This window comes from Hemicordylus capensis, chromosome 2, assembly GCF_027244095.1.
Source record: "Hemicordylus capensis ecotype Gifberg chromosome 2, rHemCap1.1.pri, whole genome shotgun sequence".
NCBI lineage: Eukaryota > Metazoa > Chordata > Lepidosauria > Squamata > Cordylidae > Hemicordylus > Hemicordylus capensis.
The window spans coordinates 180,866,061-180,890,626 of NC_069658.1; the positions used below are offsets into that span (position 1 = coordinate 180,866,061).

The window sequence follows — 24,566 nt, forward strand, 5'->3', positions numbered from 1 at the left end:
GAAGAAGCAAAGTAGGCCCAGAGGATGAAGGGGTTTCCTTTCACACTGGCATCTCTGGATGGGCTAGAAAGGGATCTGCTTTACAGGCAAAGCCCGTTATCAGTCAATCTGATATCCGCCCTTTTGCATATCTGTGCTCAGGTAATTGACACCCAACCTCAACATCCACGGGAATCAAATTGTTAATGTCTTCTTATCCGCGGTATGAGGACGACTGGAAGCTTGAGGGAAGATCATGTTGTCCAACCTTGTCCAACCTTGCCCAACCACGATGAGCTTAAGAGGTTTTTAAGAACATAAATGTATGGTTAAAACTACTGAGAGGTTCCAAGGTCTCTAGTGCATTTCCCAGGAACTCTTCAGACGGGATCTGACCACAGAGCAATGCAGATAAAGAGTGCAACAGTCACCACAGTAACAGATCTCTTACCTGCAACACTAAGAGATCTGTGGTGGAAGGTCTCAGCAGAGTTGCTAGAACCTGGAGATGGCACAACTTTTTAAGCCAATGTGTTCTTAGATAGTGCCACCACTAAGAAGGAAAGCTTGTGTGTGTGGTGGGGGGGAAACAAAATGCGAAGAAGAAGGTTATACATGGACATACCAAAAAAATTAGACCGTGAGTGTTATGAAATGACCTCAGAGGTTATTTCCAGTCATCCTCATATACCACGGATAGTACTTTCCAGGTTCTGTCCAACAGTGCAAAAAGCAGTGAAGTCCACAGGGAGCACAGAGGGAGCACAGAGTACGTGCATTTTGAGTTGCCGCCATCAGGGGAGATCCTAACAGTGAGATCCTGACAATCGTAACAGATCAAAAAGGGGGAGGGGTAAAGAAAATACAAAATAAAATACAAAACCATTTAAAAGCCATTGTTAAAAACAATCATGTAATATGTATGATACATATTTTTAAAAACATGTAATTCCTCCAGGCAGATATTCTCCTAGCTTTAGGCTGCTAGCATTAAAAAGAAGAGGAAGGAAATGTGGGATGCGACAAACTCCTCCTTTTCATGGAAATCCTCTAAGATGAGGCCATCTAAAGAGAAGAGAAGATTTGAGAAAAGATGTGATATTCTGATGTTAATTGACTTAGGTAAGGAGGGACTTCTACATGTTGAACAAATAGAGAACGGTCTATCTAATGGGACACTTTCTGCCTTGGGGTTCCCCAAAGCGGAAGGCAAGCATGGCTTCCAGACCTCACAGTTTTGCTGCAAGGTCTTTGCCTGCAAGAACCATTTTAACCCCTGTGAGAGGTGTTGGGAGTTTGAGACATGCCCACTCGGGAGGCCTGCCACAGAGCGGTCAGAGCAAAACTGGTGCTTCTTGGACAAACAATGACCTTTGTCGCTCAGGCCCATTCTGGGATTCCAAGGAGACAGTTTTGAGCCCTCCAATTCCCTGGAAATTGGCATTACCTTTGATGGTGCTCTGGATGTCATGATGAGCCAACTCCTCTTCCTTGTGAAACAGAACCTTCCATGTGGCCAGCTGCAGAAATAGAGATGGACTCCCCCCCCCATGTCAATGTGACACCATATCCAAAGCAGTTAAGAACTGAAGATGATCTAGTTGGATACAAAGTTGAGGATTCCCAAAGATCTAGTGTGGCTCTTCTGGGCACTGGGCAGCCGGAAGACACACTGGGCGGACCCAGCTCTCTTCTGTTCCTCCTGCCCCTGCTGCTGTCCCCAGGGGCATTCGGTGAGCCCCACTGGAAACAGCCTCTCTCCAGCAAGTGTGCTGCCAGGCAGCCCCCGTGTGACCAGAGACCACTGGGAGGTCTTCTTCTGAACCTGGAACCTGACAAGGGGTCCCACAGAGGATGCTGAAGCAGAAGATGAAGCAGAGGATGCTGAAACAGAGGATGCTGAAGCCATGTCCACAGCAGGGTACTTACTTCCACATTGGGCAGTCTGGCCACGTGAGCCAGAGCGTATCTGTAGGCTTCTTGGCCCAGAGCCTGCAGCCAGGACTCCTCTGAGTTGATGTACGTGTGGAGCTCCTGTGGGTTGAAACAGCAGCTCAGAGTCATCGCACTGGCCTAAATCATGCCTTGCCATGCTACTGAGAGCTAAGCCCAGAAGGAATTTGTCCCACTACAGGAAGATTCCTTGGTTGTCGGCCCAAAGGCGTCTAAGGATGATCTAATTCCATATAAACACACACACACACACACACACACACACACACACCGCAATTGAGTTGACAAGATCTTCAATATTTCTGAGGGTTGCTTATGGGAGTGATGTTTTCTCTGTCTTCTCAGCCAGTTGGCTTCTAATAGGGAAGGCACCTAGACATATCTTCAATAAACTGAGAGAATGGGGTCTGTTGCCACTTTCTGTCAGGCCACATTTGGATGTCGGAGAGGCAAAAGACAGAAGCCCCATTCACACCTTATGTTCCACACTCGGACCATGAGTGGACAGTGCACAGGTGCAGATCTGGACACAGGGACAGCAATTCATACATAATGTTGAATACAGGCACTGCTTGACACTCCCTCTCTGTACCAGGCCTGTGAGGGGCCCGTGCCCAGGTTCACTTTGAAAAGGAATGCAACTACAGTCATGCAGACAAAATCACGTACCAGTGTTCAGGCACCTGCATACATCTAATACCTAATGTCCGAATAGGGCTTACATTTCACTTACCTTCAAGATGCCAATTATGTTCTGGATAGAGGTGGCCTCCTCCAGCAGCCCCCTGAGCATCTTCTTGAAGGATGCCATTTTCTCCTTCAAGGGGAGAAAGAGAACAACTTGAACTTTCAAGGGGAGAAAGAGAACATCAGTCATGAGTAGGAGACACAACCGGTCTTGAGAATACAACATTGAAAAATCACTCGTACTGACAGCGGTGTCACGTTTTCTTTGCAAGAGAAAAAGCGCAAGAAGAATTTACTTGGGTCCCTGGGTCCAGTTGGTCCACCCCGGACACCACCACGTGCAGGACTGCTGCTTTCACATTGAACAGCAGAGCCGGCTTCATTTTGCTGGAGGGAGAAATATTATATTTCGTAGTGTGAGAAGGACTGGTGATCCAGCCAATGGAAGCTCCTCTAAAGAAGAGGAACATGGCAACCCAGCAAAGTCTGTGATAGTTTTTCCTCTTTTTTCCTAAAATGTGCAATCCTGGTCTGGGAAGGACCTGATTGGGAGAAGGCTGTAATACTTAACAAATTAATGGTCATCTTTTAAAAAAGGGTTTATCACAGATCTTGCCTGGTTTGCCACTGCCCTTTCTCTGTGGACTATAAGCATACCTGAGTTCCGTAACGGTGTCCATGGTGAGGCTTAAGAGGAACCCAGGGTCTGGATGCTTCCCATTTGGAATTAACAAACGGGGATTCAATTTCTTGGAATTAAGGTGGGCTACCAGTTCTTGGTTACAGCCCAAGTCAGCCGGTCTATATGAATAATGAGAGATTAGCATCTCCTAGGGATGTGCGAACCGGTTCAGTTCCGGTTCGGCAGTTCGATCTGAACCGAAAACCCCCCCTGGTTCGGTTCGGATTCGAACCGAACCAGCTGTGGTTCGTTTTGAACCGGTTCAGACCAGTTAGGACCGGTTAGGACACCTGAAAATTGGTAGTATGGTAGCTGGCACCCAGGGGTACCTGTCATCCAAACCCCAAAGCAATCGGACACTCGTACGAGTTTTTATGAATTTTTGAAAAATATTTTTATTTTTTCTCATAGGATATAATGGGACTCGAACCAGGCCATTATTACCTATTGTGTAGGACCCATGGGTACCAACAACCATGCAAACCCTGAAGCAATCAGACACCCCTTTGATTTTTTATGAATATTTGAAATATTTTTAATTATTTTTCTCTTAGAGTATAATGGGACCTGAACCAGTCCATATCCCCTATTGTGGAGCACCTAGGGGCACAAAGGTGGGGTGGGTGGTAGACAGGCAGGGGTGCCAACCACCCCAAAAATCACAAGGCAATTGGACACTCCTCTGATTATTGGTGAATTGTTAAAATATTTTTGAATTCCTCATAGAGAATAATGAGGATTGCAGCAAATGTATAGCTTCACGTCGGGGGGAAAGGGGTGTCGTTGAGTGCAGTGTGGTGGCTGGTAGTTCCTAGGGTGGGCAAGGAAGCTACCTGAATTATTTGAAAGGAATTGGGCAAAGGGGTGATTTTTGGTTAATTGTTGAAGTTTACGTGTCTTTAAGGTTTCCCCCCATTAGATATAATGAAGGGTGTATCGCTTCATGTCGGGGGGAAAGGGGTGGCCTAGAGTGGTGTGGGGTTGGTGGTAGTGCCGGTTATGGGCAGGGAAGCTACCTGAATTTTTTCAAAGGATTTGGGCAGAGGGCTGATTGTTGGTTAATTGTTGAAGTTTACGCATCTTTAAGGTTTTTCCCCATAGAGAAGCATTGAGGTGTCAGCAGCCCCATAAGTGTACTTGGGGGGTGCTGGGGTGGCCCAGAGCGAGTGGTGGTGTAGTGCACATAGGGTGCCAACCACCCCCATGGGTTTCTAAGCCATGGGGTACAGGGTTCTGTTGTTTCTGAGGTATTGAGTGTGGATTCTATGATAGCAAATGAAATTTTCAATGAGACACCATGAATCCCCTCTAATATGCAGCGACTTCTCCAAGGTTGCAGGCAGGAATCTCTCTCAGTCCTATCTTGGAGAAGCCAGGGAGGGGACTTGGAACCTTCTGCTCTTCCCAGAGCGGCTCCATCCCCTAAGGGGAATCTCTTACAGTGCTAGTCTCCCATTCATATGCAACCAGGGTGGACCCCAACCTTCTCCCAACCTTGGAGAAGCCGCTGCCAGTCTGTGCAGACAATTCTGAGCTAGATGGACCTATGGTCTGACTCAGTCTATGGCAGCTTCCCATGTGTTCCTAAGTCCTTGCAACTCAGATTGCCAGCCAAAGCAATAGACAAGACACCATCTGAATGATGGATTGGGCACAAACCCTCTCTAAAGCATGCCAACATGTTTGGATCAAAAGCTTATGCATATGTCCCAAAGGCCAGGAGAACCAAACTCAATCACAAATGTGAACTGGGAGTGTTGGTTAGATATTCGCCTGGCCAAAAGGGATAGAGAACCTCTGACCGTACAAATGGAGAGGTCAGGATCTGCAATGTGTTGTCTTTTGAGGAGAGACAAGGGCCAACTAGGGATGATGTGCCAGAACTTGTGCCAGAGATCCAGGTGAAAGAGGCAAGATGTCTCACGTTGCAAGAGCCAGACCGTGAACCTGAAGAATCTGTGCCACAACCAGAAGGAGGTTCAGAAGGGGAGACAGATTAGAGAAGGGGCTGCACAGCCTGAGCCCAAACTGAGGCGCTGCTAGAGGCCCAACAAAGGGTTTTCACCCAAAAGGTTCTCACTCGTGACCAAAGGAGGAGAGCTACAAGAACCCAACACATGGCGAGAGAAAGAAAAGATGCCAGCTGACAAAAGGCGAGACATGGAGAAAAGCAGCATTCGAAGGAATTGATTCCCTGCACCAAAAGGAGACTTGAAGACTTGTGTCAATGCCCACAGGAAGAAAGACTGCGGGATGCAAATGGGTCTTCAGAGTCAAGCAGGATGCAGAAGGGGAGGCAGAGCGCTACAAGGCGAGGCAAGTAGCCGAGGGATACTCCCAGATCTATGGTGAGGACTACAATGGGACCTTTGCACCACTTGTGACATACACTTCAATGAGGACACTGCTCAGCATAGCACCGGCCAGAAGAATGCAAGTTGAAGACATGAATGTAAAGACTGCCTTCCTTCATGGGGAAATCGAGGAAGACGTCTCTATGCAATAGCCACCAGGCTGGGAGGTACCTAGAAAGAAGGGGCTGCTTGTGTCCAAACCAGAAAGGAGCATCTATGGCTTCAAACAAGCAGCCAGAGTGTGGAATGAGAAACGAAATCAACTGCTACTTAAGGAGGGGTTGATGGAAGGAAAAGCTGACCCCTGCCTATATTCCAGATTCAGAGACAATAGATGGACTTACATCCTGACTTCGGTTGTTGACTTGATTATTACATGTGAAGAAAATCAAGACATCCATGAGACTGTACAGCACCGGAACAAGGAAAGAGAGGTGAAGGAACTCGGAAATATCTCCAATTACCCTGGCATCCAAATCCAAAAGAGAAGGGGATGGGGCATTCCTTCTCCACCAGAAGCAGAAGATAAAGGATCTTCTCCAATGCCTGGTAGCTTCCTTGGTGCTTTGCTAAATAATCACAAACCCCAACAACAGCCTCTTGGAGGCCGTTTTCAGCAACAGCTCCCTGGTGACCACCAGTATCTGGTCTGACTTTTCACACTCTGATTTGCTTGCAGAAAAGCTTTGCCATATATGGGCAAAGCTTAAGTACACCAAAATATACCTGGGATACCAATAGGGCTGGCTCATTATAAGAGAATAGCAACTTGCGCTTGTATTGTGCCAGCTCAGATGCAGGTCTTTGATTAGAACATTGAAGTCCACTCCCCTCTTCCACAATCAAGCGTGAATACAGAAGCCACATCAAGCCACATCAAGCGTGAATACAGAGGCCACATCAAACAGCTTGAGATGTCCCATGTGCAGCCTGGCTTGCTCTGTACAGGCCTCTGCTACAGGGTAAACTTGTCCCAGGCTAGTTAGATGGTCATGAACATGTTCCAAAGCCCAGCTTTCTAGATCATATGGAAGTTTTGGTGCTGACCATGAAACCTTAATGGAAAGAGAGAGAGAGAGCTTGAACTCCGCACAAGAGACTCCCGTGCTCTTTTGGAATTAGGTCAGAAATTGCACTTACTGTAAAGAAGCTACTACTCTTAGCGTTGGAGATGGAGATCCAGTGCATCGACCTTTTGCACCAGCTCTCCTAATGACCACTTGGGGTATTGGGAGTAGAGGTAGTTAGTGAGGGTCTCCTTACCTGCCCCTGCTTGCCTCTACTCTGTGGCCCCTGCCTCGACTCCTCAGGTATTTCCAGTTAAGAGTCAGTCCTCTTCCTTTCCTCTTAGAGAGTAGATGGAAACATCTCTCTCTCCCTTCCTATTCATTATGTAGCTGATAGATAGGACTAGGTTTCCCCTCTCTAAATGTACTTCACCAATACATCTTTTTCCTTTAGATTGTACAACAATCTCCATGCGTGTTCTTCAAATAATGGCAACAACTCAACTCTGCACTCTACTCTGTAACTGGTGTGGATAGCTTCCTTTTGGCGCTTTGCTAATAAGATTAATAAGTTGCATAGCTATGTTGTGACCGGACATCACACCAAGACATTTCATAACCATATGCTAAGACAGAGATCTTTCTATCTTGGATGCGTTTTTGACCACATTTTGTCTGTTCCTTTTGCTCTTTTGGTTGCTGTTGTTGTTGTTGTTGTTTTGTACTGAACGTGTGAAACAACCTTGAAGTGAACTAATTACAAAGTCAGATTTCTTGTGATAGCCAAAGGAAAATTATAGCTTCTGTGGAATCCACCCCACGCCTATAGTCCTTACTACCTTGAAAGAAGTTTGGTTTTGCAACGGAAGGTTGGAAGGCCATTGCGGTAGATTCAGTCTAGAACACACAAGTCTACTTGGTGGCAGTGGTTAAAGGGGTCATTGGTCAGGAGATCCATGTCTGGTGTTAGCAGCAGAGCAGATCCTTCTAGGGGCACACCAAGGTAATTTGGGCATCCGGACCGACCAGCCACGAGCCCCCACCCCCACGCGAGGCTCCCCAAAACTTCCTTTGGGGGCCCCAACCCACCAAAGCTCCATTAAAAAACCAAACCAAAGACTCTAATTGTGGCTGAGGGGTGACAGCGAGGGGGGAGGGACGGTGTCTTGAAGCAACTGAGTATCTTGAAGCAACTGAGATGCATGCCTGTGCAGTTTAGAGATCATTGCAAGCCCGTGACGTTACGGGGGTGAACTCAAGTTGTTTGGAGGGCAACCCAAGCCATGATATTGTTCAAAACTGAGCCGGCTTCATCCAAGTCAGGGTCTCCTTGGAAGTCCAACTGGCGCTTCCCCCCTCTGTCAAGGAAGGATGTTGAGAAATGGAATACAGAAGCAAACAACTACTTCTCTTATTTATATCTCATGTTTCAACGCAACTGTTCTCAAAGTGGTTTACATACAAAAAGGAGAAGAAAGTGGCCCCCTGTCCCCCAAAGAGCTCGCAATCTAAAAAGAAGCACAAGGGAGAAGCTTGTGCCAGTCACGGAAGGAATGCTGTTCTGGAGTTGTCGCCTAACAGAAAACCTGAATTGGTCATAAAGGTCTGGTGCCAGCTGTTCAATGTCTGGGCATGAAATAAAGAGGGCAAGCTAGCATCACCAAGTTCCAGATGTCCTCTTGTCTAATCAAGTGCTGAGCCTCCAGCAGGATTGTAAACGGAGAGCAGGAGCAAGCCCCAAATCCAGCCCTATGGCCATTGGTGCTCCTGTGGAGACAGCCTCTCATAATGCATGACTGAGCCACCTCTCCTGGCTTCAGATTCTCTTTCAGCCATGAAACACACTGGGTGGCCGTGGGCCAGTCACTATTCTCCGCCTAGCCTACCTCAGAAGGCTGTTGCAAGGATAACATGGAGAACTCTACCCTCAGGGAGGAAGAGTGGGATATAAATGTAATGGGGGCGGGTGGGGTGGGGCAGCAGTCTTGATCTGGACCCTGGCTGACATCTGTGCTCAGCCATAAACTCACGGGTGGTCTTGAGCAAGTCACACTGTGATCCTGCCTGCCCACTGGTAAAACAGCAGCTATCATGACTCACCCAGTTATGTGCAGATTAATCCCACAAAGAAAATGGTGTGTACAATAAGAGATGCTATGTCCAGACTATCATCCAGCACTGCTGTCAGTACAGAGCTCCTCTGCTACCTCTTCTCTCCAAACCTCTTCATAACCGTGTATATAGACTTATGCAATATACCACACTTCCAAACGAATAGATCGCATTCCACGCAACACAGCCCAAAATCAAGCAAGATCAAAAGCCTGTCCATAGAATCATTGAGAAGTTCTGCTCCACTGGGCTAGTCTGTGAATTGGAATGTTTCGGATCTTACAGCCCTGAACTGAAGTATGCTTACTCAACGTAAGCCCTATTGATTTCAAAGGGATTTACTTCCAAGCAGCTATGTTTAGGATTGCTGCTTTAATCCTACTTCTGCCATCTATAGATGGTGTGATATGCTTCAGGGAGTAAGACATTTTAATTTCTAGTTGTGATAAATGATGCTGAAGGTAAGAGTTTCATTAAAAAGGAAGAGCTGTGAAAGTTCTTCCCTTTGGGGAGATCAATAATGTTTGTAGTAGTCCAACTGGAATAGGAGAAAGACTGAGCTGGTCCACATAAGAAGGCCCCAAACTAGGTCCTTCTTCGTTCTCTGCAATAGTCCTCAGCGCTCTCCTGACTGTCATTTGGAAGTAGTGTCATCTTTTCAGGTGGCCTCGTCTTTTAACTTTAAGCCGATCTGATCAGAAAAGGTTTAGATACAGCAACTCAATAGGGCTTCAATGTTCTCCAGTCACCCAAAAACCTCTTCTTTCAGATGAGAGTTGAGATGCTTTCCATTTCCAGTTCTACTCTAAAAAGCACGGAAATTCCAAGCGAAGGTGGCCATGATAAATTCCGCACCATAGAAGCTGTCAAGACCTTGTACAGCCTGGGAGCGTATGGTGGCTTTCGAAAAGAGGCTCCATGCAGCCACACTTTGCCTTGATCTCTCAGCTGGACATTGGGCTGGGGAGGGATGTGTCTAGGCAGACATTCCAGAATTGCAGCTTCCCCAATCAACTTCCTAGTGATGCCCCAGATGAATTTCTGCCTGGTGCAAATCTACAAGGCACGGTGCTTCCCCCAGCTGTTATGTCGCTTCGTAAATGTCTGGGCAGAAATTCAAGATATATAGCAGTTTCACAAATATTAGAATTCAAATAAGAATAAGAACAATAAACTGTATTTATTAAGATAAAACAAACAAAAAATTAAATCATAACAGATCCAAAAAGGGGGGAGGGGTGAAGGAAATACAAAATACAATACAGAACCATTTCAAAGTCATTGTTAAAATCAGTTATGTAATATGTATGATATGTATGATTCTTAAAAACATATAATACTTCCAGGCAGCCATTCTCCTAGCTTTAGGAGCATTAAAAAGAAAAGGAAGCAAATGGGCGATCAGACAAACTCCTCCTTTTCATGGAAGTCCTCGAAGACAAGGCCATCTGAAGAGAAGAGAAGAGAAGAGAAGAGAAGAGAAGAGAAGAGAAGAGAAGAGAAGAGAAGTAATATTCTGATGTTAATCGATTTAGGTAAGGAGGGACTTACACATGTTGAACAAATGGAGGAGGGTCTAATGGGTCACTTTTTGCCTTGGGGTTCCCAAAGCGGAAGGCAAGCATGGCTTCCAGACCTCACAGTTTTGCTGCAAGGTTTTTGCCTGAAAGAACCGTTTTTACCCCTGTGAGAGGGGTTGGGAGTTTGAGACATCCCCACTCGGGAGGCCTGCCACAGAGAGGTAAGAGCAAAACTGGGGCTCTTTGGACAAGTGATGACCTTTGTCGCTCAGGCCCATTCTGGGATTCCAAGGAGACAGTTTTGAGCTCCCCAATTCCCTGGAAATTGGCATTACCTTTGATGGTGCTCTGGATGTCATGATGAGCCAACTCTTCTTCCTTGCGAAAGAAAACCTTCCATGTGGACAGCTGCAGAAATAGAGATGGAAATGTTATTTTTCATGTCAATGTGACACCATATCCAAAGCAGCTAAGAATTGAAGATGATCCAGTTGGATACAAAGTTGAGGATTCACAAATATGTAGCGTGGCTCTTCTGGGCACTGGGCAGGTGGAAGAAACACTGGGGGGAGCCAGCTCTCTTCTGTTCCTCCTGCCCCTGCTGTTGTCCCCAGGGGCATTCGGTGAGCCCCAGTGGAAACAGCCTCTCTCCAGCAAGTGTGCTGCCAGGCAGCCCCCGTGTGACCAGAGACCACTGGGAGGTCTTCTTCTGAACCTGGAACCTGACAAGGGGTCCCACAGAGGATGCTGAAGCAGAAGATGAAGCAGAAGATGCTGAAGCCATGTCCACAGCAGGGTGCTTACTTCCACATTGGGCAGTCTGGCCATGTGAGCCAGAGCATCAATGTAGGCTTCTCGGCCCAGAGTCTGCAGCCGGGGCTTCTCCGAGTTGATGTACTGTGGAGCTCCTGTGGGTTGAAACAGCAGCTCAGAGTCATCACACTGGCCTAAATCATCCCTTGCCATGCTACTGAGAGCTAAGCCCGGAAGGAATTTGTCCCACTACAGGAAGATCCCTTGGTTGCCAGCCCAAAGGAATCGAAGGATGATCTAATTCCATATAAACATCCCCCCCCCCAATAAAGTTGAAAAGATCTTCAATATTTCTGAAAGTTAGTTATGGGAGTGATGTTTTCTCTGTCTTCTCAGCCAGTTGGCTTCTAATAGGGAAGGCACCTAGACATATCTTCAGTAAACTAAGAGAATGGGGTCTGCTGCCTCTTTCTCTCAGGCCATGTTTGGATGTCGGAGAGGATGAAGACAGAAGCCCCATTCACACCTTATGTTCCACACTCGGACCATGAGTGGACAGTGCACAGGTACAGATTTAGACACAGGGACAGCAATTCATACATGCTGTTGAATACAGGCACTGCTTGACACTCCCTCTCTGTACCAGGCCTGTGAGGGGCCCGTGCCCAGGTTCACTTTGAAAAGGAACGCAACTACAGTCATGCACACAAAATCACGTACCAGTGTTCAGACACCTGCATACATCTACTACCTGAGGTCTAAATAGGGCTTCCATTTCAGAATGGAAGAGAGTTGGTCACTACCCATGGACTTCATTGGGATAGCACCAGCCTCAAACACACACTTTTGGCAGTCAGGTTTTGACTGAGCCTGCGCTTGGTCATCATCTTCCATTCTCTGCCACATCTCACTCTCTAGTACGGCGTCCACAGCCTTGTCTTTTTCATACGACAGCATCTCACTTTCACAGGACTTGGCATCCTTAATACAGTCAATAATGGACGTCAAGAATTCAGTCCAGCAGAGGATGACCTGAATATTAGAAGCATTGAGCTGTTAGAGATGAAGGACTCTCCGTGCCTTCCTGAAAATGGAGCGGTCACCCTTACTTGGTGGGCTGCTCTCAGGTCCTTTCTGGGGACCCCACCCCCTCCATGGAATATTCTGCTTCTGCCTCTCAGGGAGAATGCAGAAGTGGGAAAGGGATCAGAGCAGAGAGTGAGTGCTTCAGGATTCCGTATGGGGCAAATGCCTCTCACATAAATGTCCTGGGCTCTAGGGAGGAAGGCCCTTTTCTGATTGGATCCCTACCTGACCTCTTTCCATTTTCTCCACTCCAGTAGTCAGATCCCAGTAGTCAGATCTGGAAGGGAAGAAGAGTCGGGGGTAGGTGGGTTTAAGGACTTTGATTCCCATTTGGAATTTAAAAACGGGGATTCCCTTTCTTGGAATTAAGGCGGGCTACCAGTTCGACGTTACAGCCCAAGTCAGCCAGCCTATATGAATAATGAGAGATTGGCATCTCCCAAAGGGAAGCGACTTCTCACCAAAGGCCTTTTCATTCAGACCCACAAGTTTGCCAGGTTCCCAAGCACTAGCTCTCTCACCTTCCCCAAAGAGTCGGCCCCAGTCCCAACTGGGGCACCTACTCATCGATGGTGACTCCGGATACTTCCAGGGAGCCCCTGTGGGAGTTGGGGGTGGTGCTGGAGTAGGCTCAACGCGGTGTTTCCATTTAAAGAACCTCCCTCTGGGGGGCTTGCCCTTGTTGGAGTCACTGGTGGGGGAGGACTTAAAGATCTGCCTACAGCAAAGCCAGACTCTTCGCAACCTAGAAGAGAGCACGGAGAAAGTGAGAAAGTGACCCTTAAGCAGACTTTGGCAGGAGAGGGGGCCAATGGGGCTGGGAAGGAGTGCAGAACAGAAGGAAGGGCAGCAATACAGGTAGCCCAATAGGCTTCACGGTGGTGCACCATCCTCCTTCTGGCTGAGGAATTGGGTCGAGACAGCAGCTCCAACACTTTGGGGCAGAGACCTTTGACATATGGGGTGCAGTTCTGGTCAGCCCAGCTCAGCCAGATTATGTTAGAGCTGGCAAAGTTGCAGAGAAGAACCATGAACGAGCTCAGGGGTGAATGGAAACCATGTAACTAAAAGGCAGTCCTGTTTTCAGGCACTGCATGACACTTCCTAGCTGGACGAGTCCTGAAAGGGGCCCGTGCCCAGGTTCACTTTTAAAACAAATGCAACTACAGTCATGCACACAAAATCACGTACCAGTGTTCAGACACCTGCACACATGTACTACCGACTGTCTGAATAGGGCTTTCATTGCACTTACCTTCAAGATGCTGATTAAGTTCCAGACAGAGGGGGCCTCCTCCAGCAAAGCCCTGATCATCCTCTGGAGCGCCTCAATGTTCTCGTTCTATGGTGGGGGGGGGGGGGGGGGAAGAAAAGATCAAACATGAGTATATGAGTGACAACCGGTCTTGAGAATGCAACATTGAAAAAGCACTCATGTTTATCGTGGTATTGTGTTTGATTCCAGTTGGGCCAAGAAACCACCAGGACATATGGAAGTGGGAAAGGGTGCTCCCAATTAACCTGGAAGAAAAGCTTATACATTAAACCTCGGAAAAGTAAGAAACTACCTGTGCAGGGAGTCACATCATTTCTAACTTGGTCATTCTTTTGGAACTCTCCCGTTCAGTGTGGGGTCAAATATTCACTTTCCAAAGTCTTTTGCTAACCAGTTCAAACACCTTGAACCAGTTTAGTTACATTTCCTACAGAATAATATCCAAACTCTTTAGCTTGCCATGTAACGCTAGAAAAAGACAACCATGGGACTTGACTTGAGAAGAAAGCATCATGCAAGTCTTTCTGAATGAAACCAATGATGGAATTATGGAACACTATCTTCTGAACTGGTTACCACTACAGGGCTTCGCTTCGGGTTCCAGTTGGGGCCAACCAGGAGATTTTCAGTTGACACTGAATTCTCCCTTCTTCATAGAACACATTATGACAAAGCAAAACTGTGGCATCCTTACATAGAAAAGATTCTGAAGTGGACTCAAATGGGACAAGTAGCCCGGGAGTGGAAGCAGCCGGAGTTTGTGGCGCAGGAGAAAAAAAGCTCAATAAGAATATACTTGCGTCCCTGGGTCCAGCTGGTTGACTCTGGACATGGCCACGTGCAGGACTGCTGCTATTAGATTAATTGGCAGAGCTGGCTTCATTTCGCTGGAGGAAGAAGTATTAGATTTCATCGTGTGAGGAGGGCTGGTGATCCAGCCCACAGAAGCTCATCTATAGCAGAGCATCATGGCAAGCCAGCAAGTGTTGGGGAATGTCCTGGGCTGGGTGGAGGAAGGCCCTCTACTCAATGGTTCCTGACCTCCACCCTTTCTTTCTTTCTTCTGCTTTGCAGTCCTCAGACCTGGAATGGAAAAAGAAACAGAGAGGGGCGTGACACCGTCTTTTGGAATGAAGGCTGGCTATCATTGATTGGTTAGAGCACAAGTCAATAATCCATCGGTAAGACAGCCGGCTTGGTACCAAATGGCAAAACCTAGCCTGGCTGCTGGGAAAAACTTTGGGGAGGAAGGAATGCTCTGTCACCCATGTCTTGGTCTGTGGAGTCACACCAGCTGACTGGGCATGTGGATGGTAACTGTGCTGTTGGTGGGGGCTTTCGATACAGGGCTGTAACACAGCAATAAAACCACAAAGAAGACATTGGAAATGTGAATGGCACCTTGCTGACAGTGGGAAGGAAAAGGCTGACCAATGGGAAGACTAGTCCTCCCACAAAACCAATGGAGAGACTAGTTCTCACCAGATGTAATTTTATCTGGCTCAGTAGGGCAATGGACTGAAATGACCCTGACACAATTAAAAAGAAATCATTAAAAACCACCTGATTTCCCAATTGGTCTGTGGGTTGGGTGGTGGGTAGCACCCATCATGCTCAACCCGCTGTGGTGCCCCCAGAAGCCAGAAGAGTGTTCCAAAGAAGTGGGGAAGCAACCGAAAAGGCCCTTTCCCGAGTCCTAGAGCCCCGAACCTCTCGAAAACCAGGGACCGACAAAAGGGCCATCTGAGACGATCTAACCGGAAGGGATGTAACTGGAAAGGGAGAGGCGGGTCTGTAGGTAGACAGGCGCCAAGCCCTGCAAGGCTTTCAAGGTCAGAACCAGGACCTTAAATTGAACTCGGAAGCCAATAGGCAACCAGTGCAATGACTGCAGGAGAGGTGTTACCCCATCATATTTTCTGGCACCCATGGGTAGGCGAGCCACTGCATTCCGGACCCGCTGTAGCTTCCTGATCATCCTCAAAGGGAACCCTAGATAGAGAGCTCATCACGGCAATCACCAAGAAATAATACACACAGACACAAAGAGCTGAGCTGCCACTGTCCCTTTCTCTCCACAACACCATCTCACACACAGACTACCAAACCAGAGCTCTAGGAAGGAAGGAAGGAAGGAAGGAAGGAAGGAAGGAAGGAAGGAAGGAAGGAAGGAAGGAAGGAAGGAAGGGAGGAAGGAAGGAAGGAAGCCAAGTACTGCTTTTGTCAATCTGAGATCCAGCAAACCAGGTCGTTATACTGACAAGAGAACAGCATTACACTCAGTGCAGAGAAAAGGACATTACAGAATCAAACCTCCTTGCCTCTCCTGAGGCACAGCATGGAGCAGAAACCCCCCCAACCAAACCATCCCGGAGAAGAAGGTCAGAGTTCCACTGGGTAGGAACCTCCTGAGGGATCAGGTGTTCAGGCAGGTCCAGCTCAAGCTGCCTCTCCTTCAGCATGCACTGAGCCTTTTCACCCCGGTGGAAATGGCCGGCTATCTTTTGGCGCTTTTCCGCAAGAGTGCCATGGGGGCAGCAGGGGCCCGTAGCCAGGGTGTGTCCCAGGTTGTACATTGAGGCTGGCTATGGGCCCTAGCAGGGCCTGTGTGGTGGGAGCCCCCTATTGCAAGTGCCCTTCGAATCCTGGAGGCTTGGGAGCAGGAGCAGCTGTTGCTGCTAGCCGAGGGCACGCCAGACCCATTGCTGCCAGCAGGAGAAAGGACCCCCAGGTGAAAGAGTTTGCAGGTACAGCAGCACCACCATCGTCCCAAGACGCTTGGGGTCCTTTCCCCTGCTGACCCATGGAGGTGCAGACAGTACCTCCTACCCTGTACTACCCAGTACCTGCTACCCAGTAGGTGCAGTCAGCATGTCTATAGTCACTAAGGCAGAACCTGAAGTGATCCCACACCAGGCTGCCACCATGCTCACCGGTCCATGGGTGGTGAAGCTGCTGGTTCCTTCAGGGACCCCACCATCACAACTGGAGACTCGCATTGCTAAGGGGGATTGGGGGCATGAAACTGATCTCCAAGCGAGACCACTCTGGTTGGGCTAGCAGCCAAAGCAGTCGGTACCGCCTCCACAACATGTATTCAACATCAGTTATTCCCTGCTCATACCTTTGGCTTGTTCACACAGAGAGATGCTGCAAGTTCTCATCATCACTGGCAAGAAGCAAGCAGCCTGGCCTCTGTTGGAGGGTTTCCTTGTCTCAGGTTCAGGATTACATGTCGAAAGGATCTTCACTTTCAAAGAGTGTTCTAATCGGAGGCACCTTCAGGAAGTTTCAGGTCTAGATGCAAGTGCCTTACAGTTCTGTGTCCGCCTTGTGAGGAACAAGCAGGGCCGTTGCTACCGTTAGGCCAACTAGGCAGCAGAGTGGAGACCTCAGACCTCAGGGGGGCGCAGAGTGTAGAGTGTCAATGTGTTTGCCTAGGGCACAAAAGAGTCTGGCACTGACCCCGGGAACAAGTGCACCAACATCCTACTGTTGGTTTTTTCTGCTAGTTAGATTCTCTTCAACATGTTCCAAAGCCCAACTTTCTAGGCCATATGGAAGTTTTGATGCTGTCCATGAGATGTATTTGACATTACGAGAGGGAGGGAGGGAGGGAGGGGATCAACCTCTTCATTTGTCTCTGCTCAGGAGACTTCCGTGCTCCTTTTGAATTAGGTCTGCAATTGCAAATACTGTAAGGAAGCTACTATTATTAGCTCTGCTGTGGAATACAAAACTACACTTCTCTTGAAGATGTGACCAGGTTTGTTACCACATGAGAAACAACAGACGGATCAGGAAGACGTGTCAATCCAGCACAGAGCAGCATGTCTTGACACCATGCAGAACTCAGTAGCGAGAATCCCAAGGAACACATTAGAAGCGAGCCTTTTATACTGGAATCCTCAACTTCAGTTAGAAACTGTGGTTACAAGCAAAGAAGTGTGTACTGTCCCTCTCCTTGATCTGTCTGACAGCCTTGAGGTGTATCAGGGAGATGAAAGAGAAGACCATGAATGGTTTTGTGCAAGTGTCATCCGCAGTAACATGCCAGAAGCCCACGTGCAAGCCTGTGCTGCCAAGGAGCAGAGAGGAGGGGAGGGCCAGCAGACCCACACACCTTCTCCTCCCCCTGGTAGGCATGCTGGTCGATGCAAGTCTCTGTGCTTCTCACTTTGGTGGACGGCACCTAGCAGCCAATGCTGCATTGCACCTCGCTTAATTTAGATTTCAGGTTGAATGTGGCACGAGCTGGTAACCCCCGAACCAAGTTTGTAATCTCCAAAGCCACAAATTCTATTTTGTGAAAATATACCAATAACAACATTGAGAAAAATCTACCAGCACCTGGGGAATTCTCTCTCCCCCCCCCCCCCCCGGGTTCCACCTTCATTTTGTCGGTGCTGTATCATTTTTCTCCCCCTCCACCCTCTCTTGCTCCGTAGTTGTCCAAGTCGCTAAGTGAGGTTGCATTGATGTATCAGGGTAACCTTGTCCCCAACAAGTATATTCCTTAGTATATACTTCCTTAGTATATTCAGGGGTCAAAGGCAAAGGATGTGGATGGTTTACTAAGGGAACATGGAAAGCAGGGATCACCCTTAAGCCTGGCAATGGAATCAGCAAAGGCATTCCCTTGCGCTAGAGGGTCCTGCCCATCCTGATGTCCCTTGCAATGCATAACTGCCACGGCTGTGGGCTGAACTGCCTGTAGCAACTGAGCACTTAACAGGCTGATCTGATCTCCATCCAGCCCACAAGGCAGCATCCTATAGCCCGCAGCCAATTCCAACGCTTTATGAAGTGTTACAGTTCTGCCAGCTGGGCACTCGTTCCAGGGGGCAGTGGGGTGGCCTCAAGAACAGAGGATGCGGTGACCATAGCATAGCCTGCCCCTCTCCTCCCATCAGCATCAAGCCGCCTCCATTCGTAATTGATTCCCAGAAGGGTTAAATCTTTCATATTAGAGGTTCCATATCCTCTAATGGTAGATAAGTAACAGGGTACACAATTAACACAAGTAACAACACGCAAACAGAAACAAGCCCAAAGCCATCACAACCATCAGTGCACATTATCATAAGGAGCAGTTCTGTACAGGAGAAACAGTAAATAATTTCCTTCTGACAACCAACATAGGAAATCATGAGTTACACCAGGATATTATGTACATCTACACAGTTATCTTATTAAGTCCATCAATTACAAATAAAGGGCATACTTACTAAGTATTCCCTCATAGCAATGACACCCACATCAGAGAAAGAGGATCATCCTTATGTTCACACTGAAAATATGCCCTCACTCCCAAACGCAGTGCTATATCAGTCATTTCCTCCAGTAGTATTATAAGTATCAGTGACAGTAACAGTGATAACCTATCACGATAACCTTCATGATATCGATCAAGACAATGCAAGCTGAGCATTTCAGGTCAGGCAACCAGCTGGTAAGCTGTTCCCAGGAATCCCAACTCGTGTGGATCCCTGTGTTCTAAAACACCTGCAGGGCATTCCTAAGTTCCTGGGCCTTCCGGTTCAATCCTTGATTGAACAAATCAATCATTGGTTCAATCATCAAATTACCAAACAATCACCAAACAAATCAATCATTGGCTCTTCCTGGGAGATGATGAATATCGCCCTTTCCAGTCCAATTACCCCAGACTGGATAGGATTGCCCTCCAGGCCATGTGAAACCCTGTGTTCCACACTGCCATCAGTTGACTTCCGATGCCAATGCAGAAAGCTAGATTCAATACTCTGGAGGACTGCCACCCAAGGGGCCCTATAGGTTGGGACGTAACGGCCCTTCCACTCAGGGGGTTATGTTTTATATGCTGTTCTGTTTATATGCAAAACCAATACATCCTTGGTTCATTCAGGATAGGGGAGATGCCTGATCCACATCTCTGTCCTACAGTTTCTCTTCCCACACATCACATGGCCTGTAGATTTCATCATTGTGGGTTAATCTGGGAATCAGAAACTGAAACACCAAGGCTATGGCAGCACTGGTCTCCTTCCTGACACGCCCAACCACATGGTGTTTAGTTTGTTTGCCTCTTCCCTTTAATCTCATAACTGGTAAGAAATGAAACATACTGTAGGTAGCACAACAATGACTCAATCTAGTAGATATTTCTGTTCTCTCAGTGTTTCTTCCCAACAACATTGGTCCTTCAGGCTGGAGCACTGGTCAGGGAGTAATCCCTGTGGTTGGCACAGATGATGCTGAGCCATAGATACCAAAAGGGGTACCCCAGGTGTACGTATCATCCCTGCATGTTTCATTGCTCACCAGAATCCCCACTAGCCTTGTACTCCCTCCATGCAAATGAACAATGTACCTGAGGGACCTGTATGTTCTCCATCATGCAGAGGGAAACACTTCCCCACATTCACAATGCCAACAAGCCAGGTGTGGGCACAGTAGCCATATGGTATCATTTTTGGATGCCAACAGGATAATGCAACCGATGCTCCACTCTCCACCATTCAGGTATTCCCAAGAAGAACCAATTCCGTCCCCATGCGTGACTAAAGGCCTTAACCTCTCCTTAACCTGGGCCCCACCTCCCCTCCATGTGGGACTCCAGGCAAGGTCAGTTAGTGTTGCTAACCCAAACAAGACCTCATCCCACACGTGGGGGGGGCCCTTATCCACCATGTGAGGGGTACCAGACCTCCTAACCAGGCAATTTGCGCAGTATGTCAGCATGTGTGCACACCCAGCAGTCCTTAAGCCCGGTGGCAAGGACTACTGCCTGTACCTTGGGGGTGGGGTATCACTTGGCCCCAAGTGGTTGGGAACAATATGGTTGGGAACAAGTGGTTGGGGGGAATACAGCAACCCACAGTCAAACCTGAGTGACTAAACAGATAACTTGGCTTCTCCTACCCCACTGAGTGCTCCTCAATATCTGTGACAGAAATCCACAGAAACACACAGAAATACACAAAAATACATTCACAAGTATGCTGCAAGAGCCATCCCCAATCCCACAGTCACGGACCTCAAGGCTCCCCAGATTGTACACGTAGAGGCTGGTCAGCAGTAGGTTGGGGACGCAGTAGGTTGGGGATGCAGGCATATCCTGCATCCTGGTGGCGCAGTGGAGCCCCTGGTGGCGCAGTGGTAAAACTGCCGCCCTGTAACCAGAAGGTTACAAGTTCAATCCTGACCAGGGGCTCAAGGTTGACTCAGCCTTCCATCCTTCCGAGGTCGGTAAAATGAGTACCCAGAATGTTGGGGGCAATATGCTAAATCATTGTAAACCGCTTAGAGAGCTCCGGCTATAGAGCGGTATATAAATGTAAGTGCTATTGCTATTGCTATATCCGGTAACAAGTCTCTGCACCAGTTCCTGTACATACACCTGCTGTTCATCATCCCCCCTCACAAGCAAGTCAATGTCAATCGTGACATTCGAAATGGGAACCGCCCATAGAACACCTCAAAAAGGGGCAAAAGGGTCAGACGTACACAAGAGAGCCAATGGCAATGCTCCAACCCAGTTTCAATGAAGCTCCAAAGCCAAACATGCCAAGTGTTTCTTTAAACACTTATCCATCCAGGAATTCTTCACCCAGCAAGGCTGCTTGACACTTCAGATCACGACATGAATGCCCGCTCCCTATCTTGACAACCACAAGCTATCCCCTCCCCCCTTCTTCGAACACAACCGTGTGTTAAGGATCAACTTGGGGTCTTCAAAAGGCTGGGGTCGTCCAACAGGTAGAGTCACTGTCCCTCTTGGGGAAGGAGAGGCACCAAGTATAGTGGGTATAGGCTTCTCAGGGCACGGATATATGCACGGCCGTCCTCTGGATGCATACAGGCCTTCCCCAGGTATTTGGCACCAATTTAGATATGCGGCATCACCATAATTCCATCAGATATTTGGCATCAGTAACTACAACACTCCGGGACGTATGAGAAGCAGGAACAAGAAACCTGCATCACGACCCTTTCCTCGAATCCAAATCAGGGCAGCCAATGGATGTTCCGTCATCATTGGCCTGGACTGGGAATGCAGATGGGGAACCCCCCTTTCAGGCAGCTGCCGTTGGTTAGTCTGGCCTGTCACACTGCCAGTTCTTCTGGGTCAGGACTATTGTCCTCTGCTCAAGACAATCCTGCTCATTTTAGGAATAAAAGATAGACGCATGAATTTCCAAGCCCCCCCCCCGCCTTGGGTAGGGACATCATGCTGAGACTGAGTCCCTGAATAGCCCAATACAATAAACAAACCTGAGGCTATTTTCAGTTTGATCATTAGGCATTTTCTTTCCAGCTTTGCTTTCCTGCTTGCCCTTTTTCCCTTTCCCCAAAGTCCAAAATAGGGGATGTCCTCAATTGGGACTTGCGACAACTGCTGTTGACAACAGGTTAAATGCTTCACCCAATGAGCAATCCGGAGCAGGAGGCAAAAACAATAAAAACCCCAAGGGAAAACAATAATGAAGTCCACATCCTTCCCCCCCTTGTTGGAAAACACAGTCTTATCACTCGAGAGGCCGCAACAGAAATTCCAGCGCTTGAATGTCACGAAGGCCCTTTGGGTGGAACTGACAGTCCCATTCCCCCATCGCCTCACAGAGTCTCTCTTATGTCCAGCTGTTCTTCTGAAAAGTCCAAAGCAGTGTACTACATAAGTCCTATGTCTGTACACAACAATCTTTCAAGGCAGGCCAAGCAGTTTAAGTGGCTGGTTCAATATCACCCAGCAAGGGTCATGGTCAAATGAGGATCCGAACTCAGGTCTCCCCTTCCTAGCCCAGCACTCTAACCTAAGTGGCTGCCTACATACTCACAGATTCCTGTTAGGGCAATCAGTCTCCATCCAGTGTACCTGACTTCGATTGTCAGCAACATTTGGCCTTTGGGATTTTCACTATCCCCATCTAAGCCACGTGCAGATAGTGTTCCAGCTCTCCATCTTCAGCCTCAGTACTAGCAAGCTTGGTAGGGCTACAATATCCTCATAAAAACCTATAGAAAAGAAACAGTCCCCACCCAGTCCAAGCAAGAATACTATACCTTGTTGAAATAGGATTTAAAACCCCTTACATGAGGTCCAATGTCTCATGAAACAAACAGGCTTCCTTATTAAAAGATATCATCAAGAAAAATGTCCACAGTTTCGCCGAGGAGTGAAACCTGTGATAAACACAGTTATTATCTATTCTCTAGGCGGGAGCTGTGAAAACAGGGTATGGATTCCATGATAACACACAAAAAACTTGATCCCTTTCAATCTGGGAGGTTTTCCAGGTAATATGCAAACCAGTCCTTTGGAACTCCCCTCCACTTGCAGGAGTGGCCAAACCAAATTCCTTTCACCAATCCCACATCCGGGATCTGGAATGTCAAGATCCAGCTACTGTGAAGGTAAAGCAGGGCTGGCGATAGGACAGATTTATAAATTGAAGCCTCAAACCCATTGACAATACTCTCAGTTTACATCAGAAATCATTAGCAGGAATATTCCTTACATATTGAAAAGATATTAAACAATAACTCCATTTGACTATTTGACCTAGAATTTCTTTTCCTTCTCACCCACAACAATAAGTGGCTGTTCAAAGACTTTCCTTCTCACTCAGTATTTGGAGTGAGGAGATCACATCTTCATGGGCCACACAGAAAACACAGAACCACAGGCCACACAGAAAACAAAAGGAAAACAATAGTATATATTATCACAAAGCCTTTCCCCAATCCCCCTTTAGCTCAAAAACATTACAGTCTTGTAATAAAGAAGCCAATACCACAGTAGAAAACTACATCCGACAAAAACAATTGCATCCCGTGTAACAAGGAATACACAGGCAATCTGACATTGGGAGAATGGAGTAGACAAAACCCACCCTTTCTCCTGCATACCTTGCAACCATGTAGCAGCAGTCTCCCACTTTGCAGAAGAATCCAGCAACCATTCTCCCCCTTTGCAGAAGGAGGAAAACCCACAAAGAAGCCACTAAAACACTTTCACATATATAACAAAAGTCCCATCAGCAAAATGAATCAGCAAAAAGGCAGAATACCCTGCTCTGCATTCTAACCAAATGTGGAATTTCACACAAAACCTAACAGAAGCATAACTGGAATCAAAACATCCCCCTGGAATCAACATAAGACGCAGTCAATATTAAACAGTGTTAGATGGGGGGGACAGAGTTATACACAGTTCCCCTAGAATTAACATCAGGCATAGTAACACTGAACACATACACAAACACCCCCACAGCAACCCTGAAATTAACATCAGACGCAGACAATATTTAAACAAAGCTCTTGATGGGAGGCAGAAAAGCTCACACGTTAGTGATACAATTAAATATCATTTCAAAAGCACACACACATACATAGCTCCCCTGGAACTAACAGCAAACACAGTTAACCTTCAGACAAAGTATTTGGAGGGAGGCAGATAAGTTCGCATGTTAGGGATACAATCAAATTCCATTTTAACAAAATGAACAGTCACATATTTTAGACTGCATTTAAACAAAATAAAACTGTGGTTCCATTTAAATACCGTTTAAATAAAAACTTCCCTTTTGTCCTTCAAACGACAAGCCACATAGCAATACATTCCATCCTAATTCCCCTTCTTACTTACAAACTCTCCTCTCTCCTAAGCAGTGCGCTCTAAAGTGCGCTCCTTCACCCCTTCTTCCCCTTTCTCCCAGCCAAAACAACTAACCCAACACAGATAACATGTTTCCAGCAGGAAGGAAGAAAGAAAAGAGAGAGAGGAAAAAAACAGCCTTCCCTGCCTTTTTCAATTTCAGTCCACAAACTTTAGAACATATAATGTTAAACAAACCTCCCAGGCAGAAGTGGACAACCAACTGGACAGAAGTGGATAACCAATTCCCACCCGGGTACAAAACAATAGAAGTTGCAATATCACTTCCAAAAGCCATTTCATTCCATCCAAGTCATAACAAAACCATATTTTTGACAAAGACCAATCATTTTGCCTTAACGGGACGCCACCCGCAAGAATCAGTCAGGTCTATAAAACACATTCCAACGGGGCTCATGACTCCCCTTCCAAAATCGCTCTGAGCATTCCCCATCACTATATGGGGCTTGGGAGTGGGACTCAAACCAAGTGGGACCTCCACCCACCCTGTGCACCTG

The 24,566-nt window shown here is 47.4% G+C and overlaps 1 protein-coding gene across 18 annotated transcripts; it reads right to left on the minus strand.

The window, feature by feature from the left end:
* Positions 1 to 289: 289 nt before the first annotated feature.
* LOC128341574 (uncharacterized) lies at positions 290 to 24,091 on the minus strand. 18 transcript variants are annotated; one of them, XR_008314470.1, is made up of 11 exons: positions 23,956 to 24,081; positions 14,206 to 14,492; positions 13,389 to 13,475; positions 12,655 to 12,878; positions 12,359 to 12,410; positions 11,959 to 12,079; positions 11,099 to 11,202; positions 10,630 to 10,702; positions 2,666 to 2,749; positions 1,427 to 2,013; positions 290 to 1,044 (listed from the first exon to the last, which is right to left on the minus strand). XR_008314470.1 is itself a non-coding variant. In XM_053287855.1 (10 exons), exons 5-10 carry the CDS (start codon positions 12,371 to 12,373, stop codon positions 1,577 to 1,579), a joined length of 834 nt encoding a protein of 277 aa, XP_053143830.1. In that variant the 5' UTR covers positions 12,374 to 12,410; positions 12,655 to 12,878; positions 13,389 to 13,475; positions 13,702 to 14,492; positions 23,956 to 24,081; the 3' UTR covers positions 1,252 to 1,576. The 18 variants fall into 18 exon arrangements, 2 of the variants coding, with proteins under 2 accessions (XP_053143830.1, XP_053143832.1); XR_008314467.1 differs by having other exon boundaries at positions 14,104 to 14,492; XR_008314466.1 differs by having other exon boundaries at positions 12,697 to 12,878; positions 13,702 to 14,492.
* Positions 24,092 to 24,566: the final 475 nt, after the last annotated feature.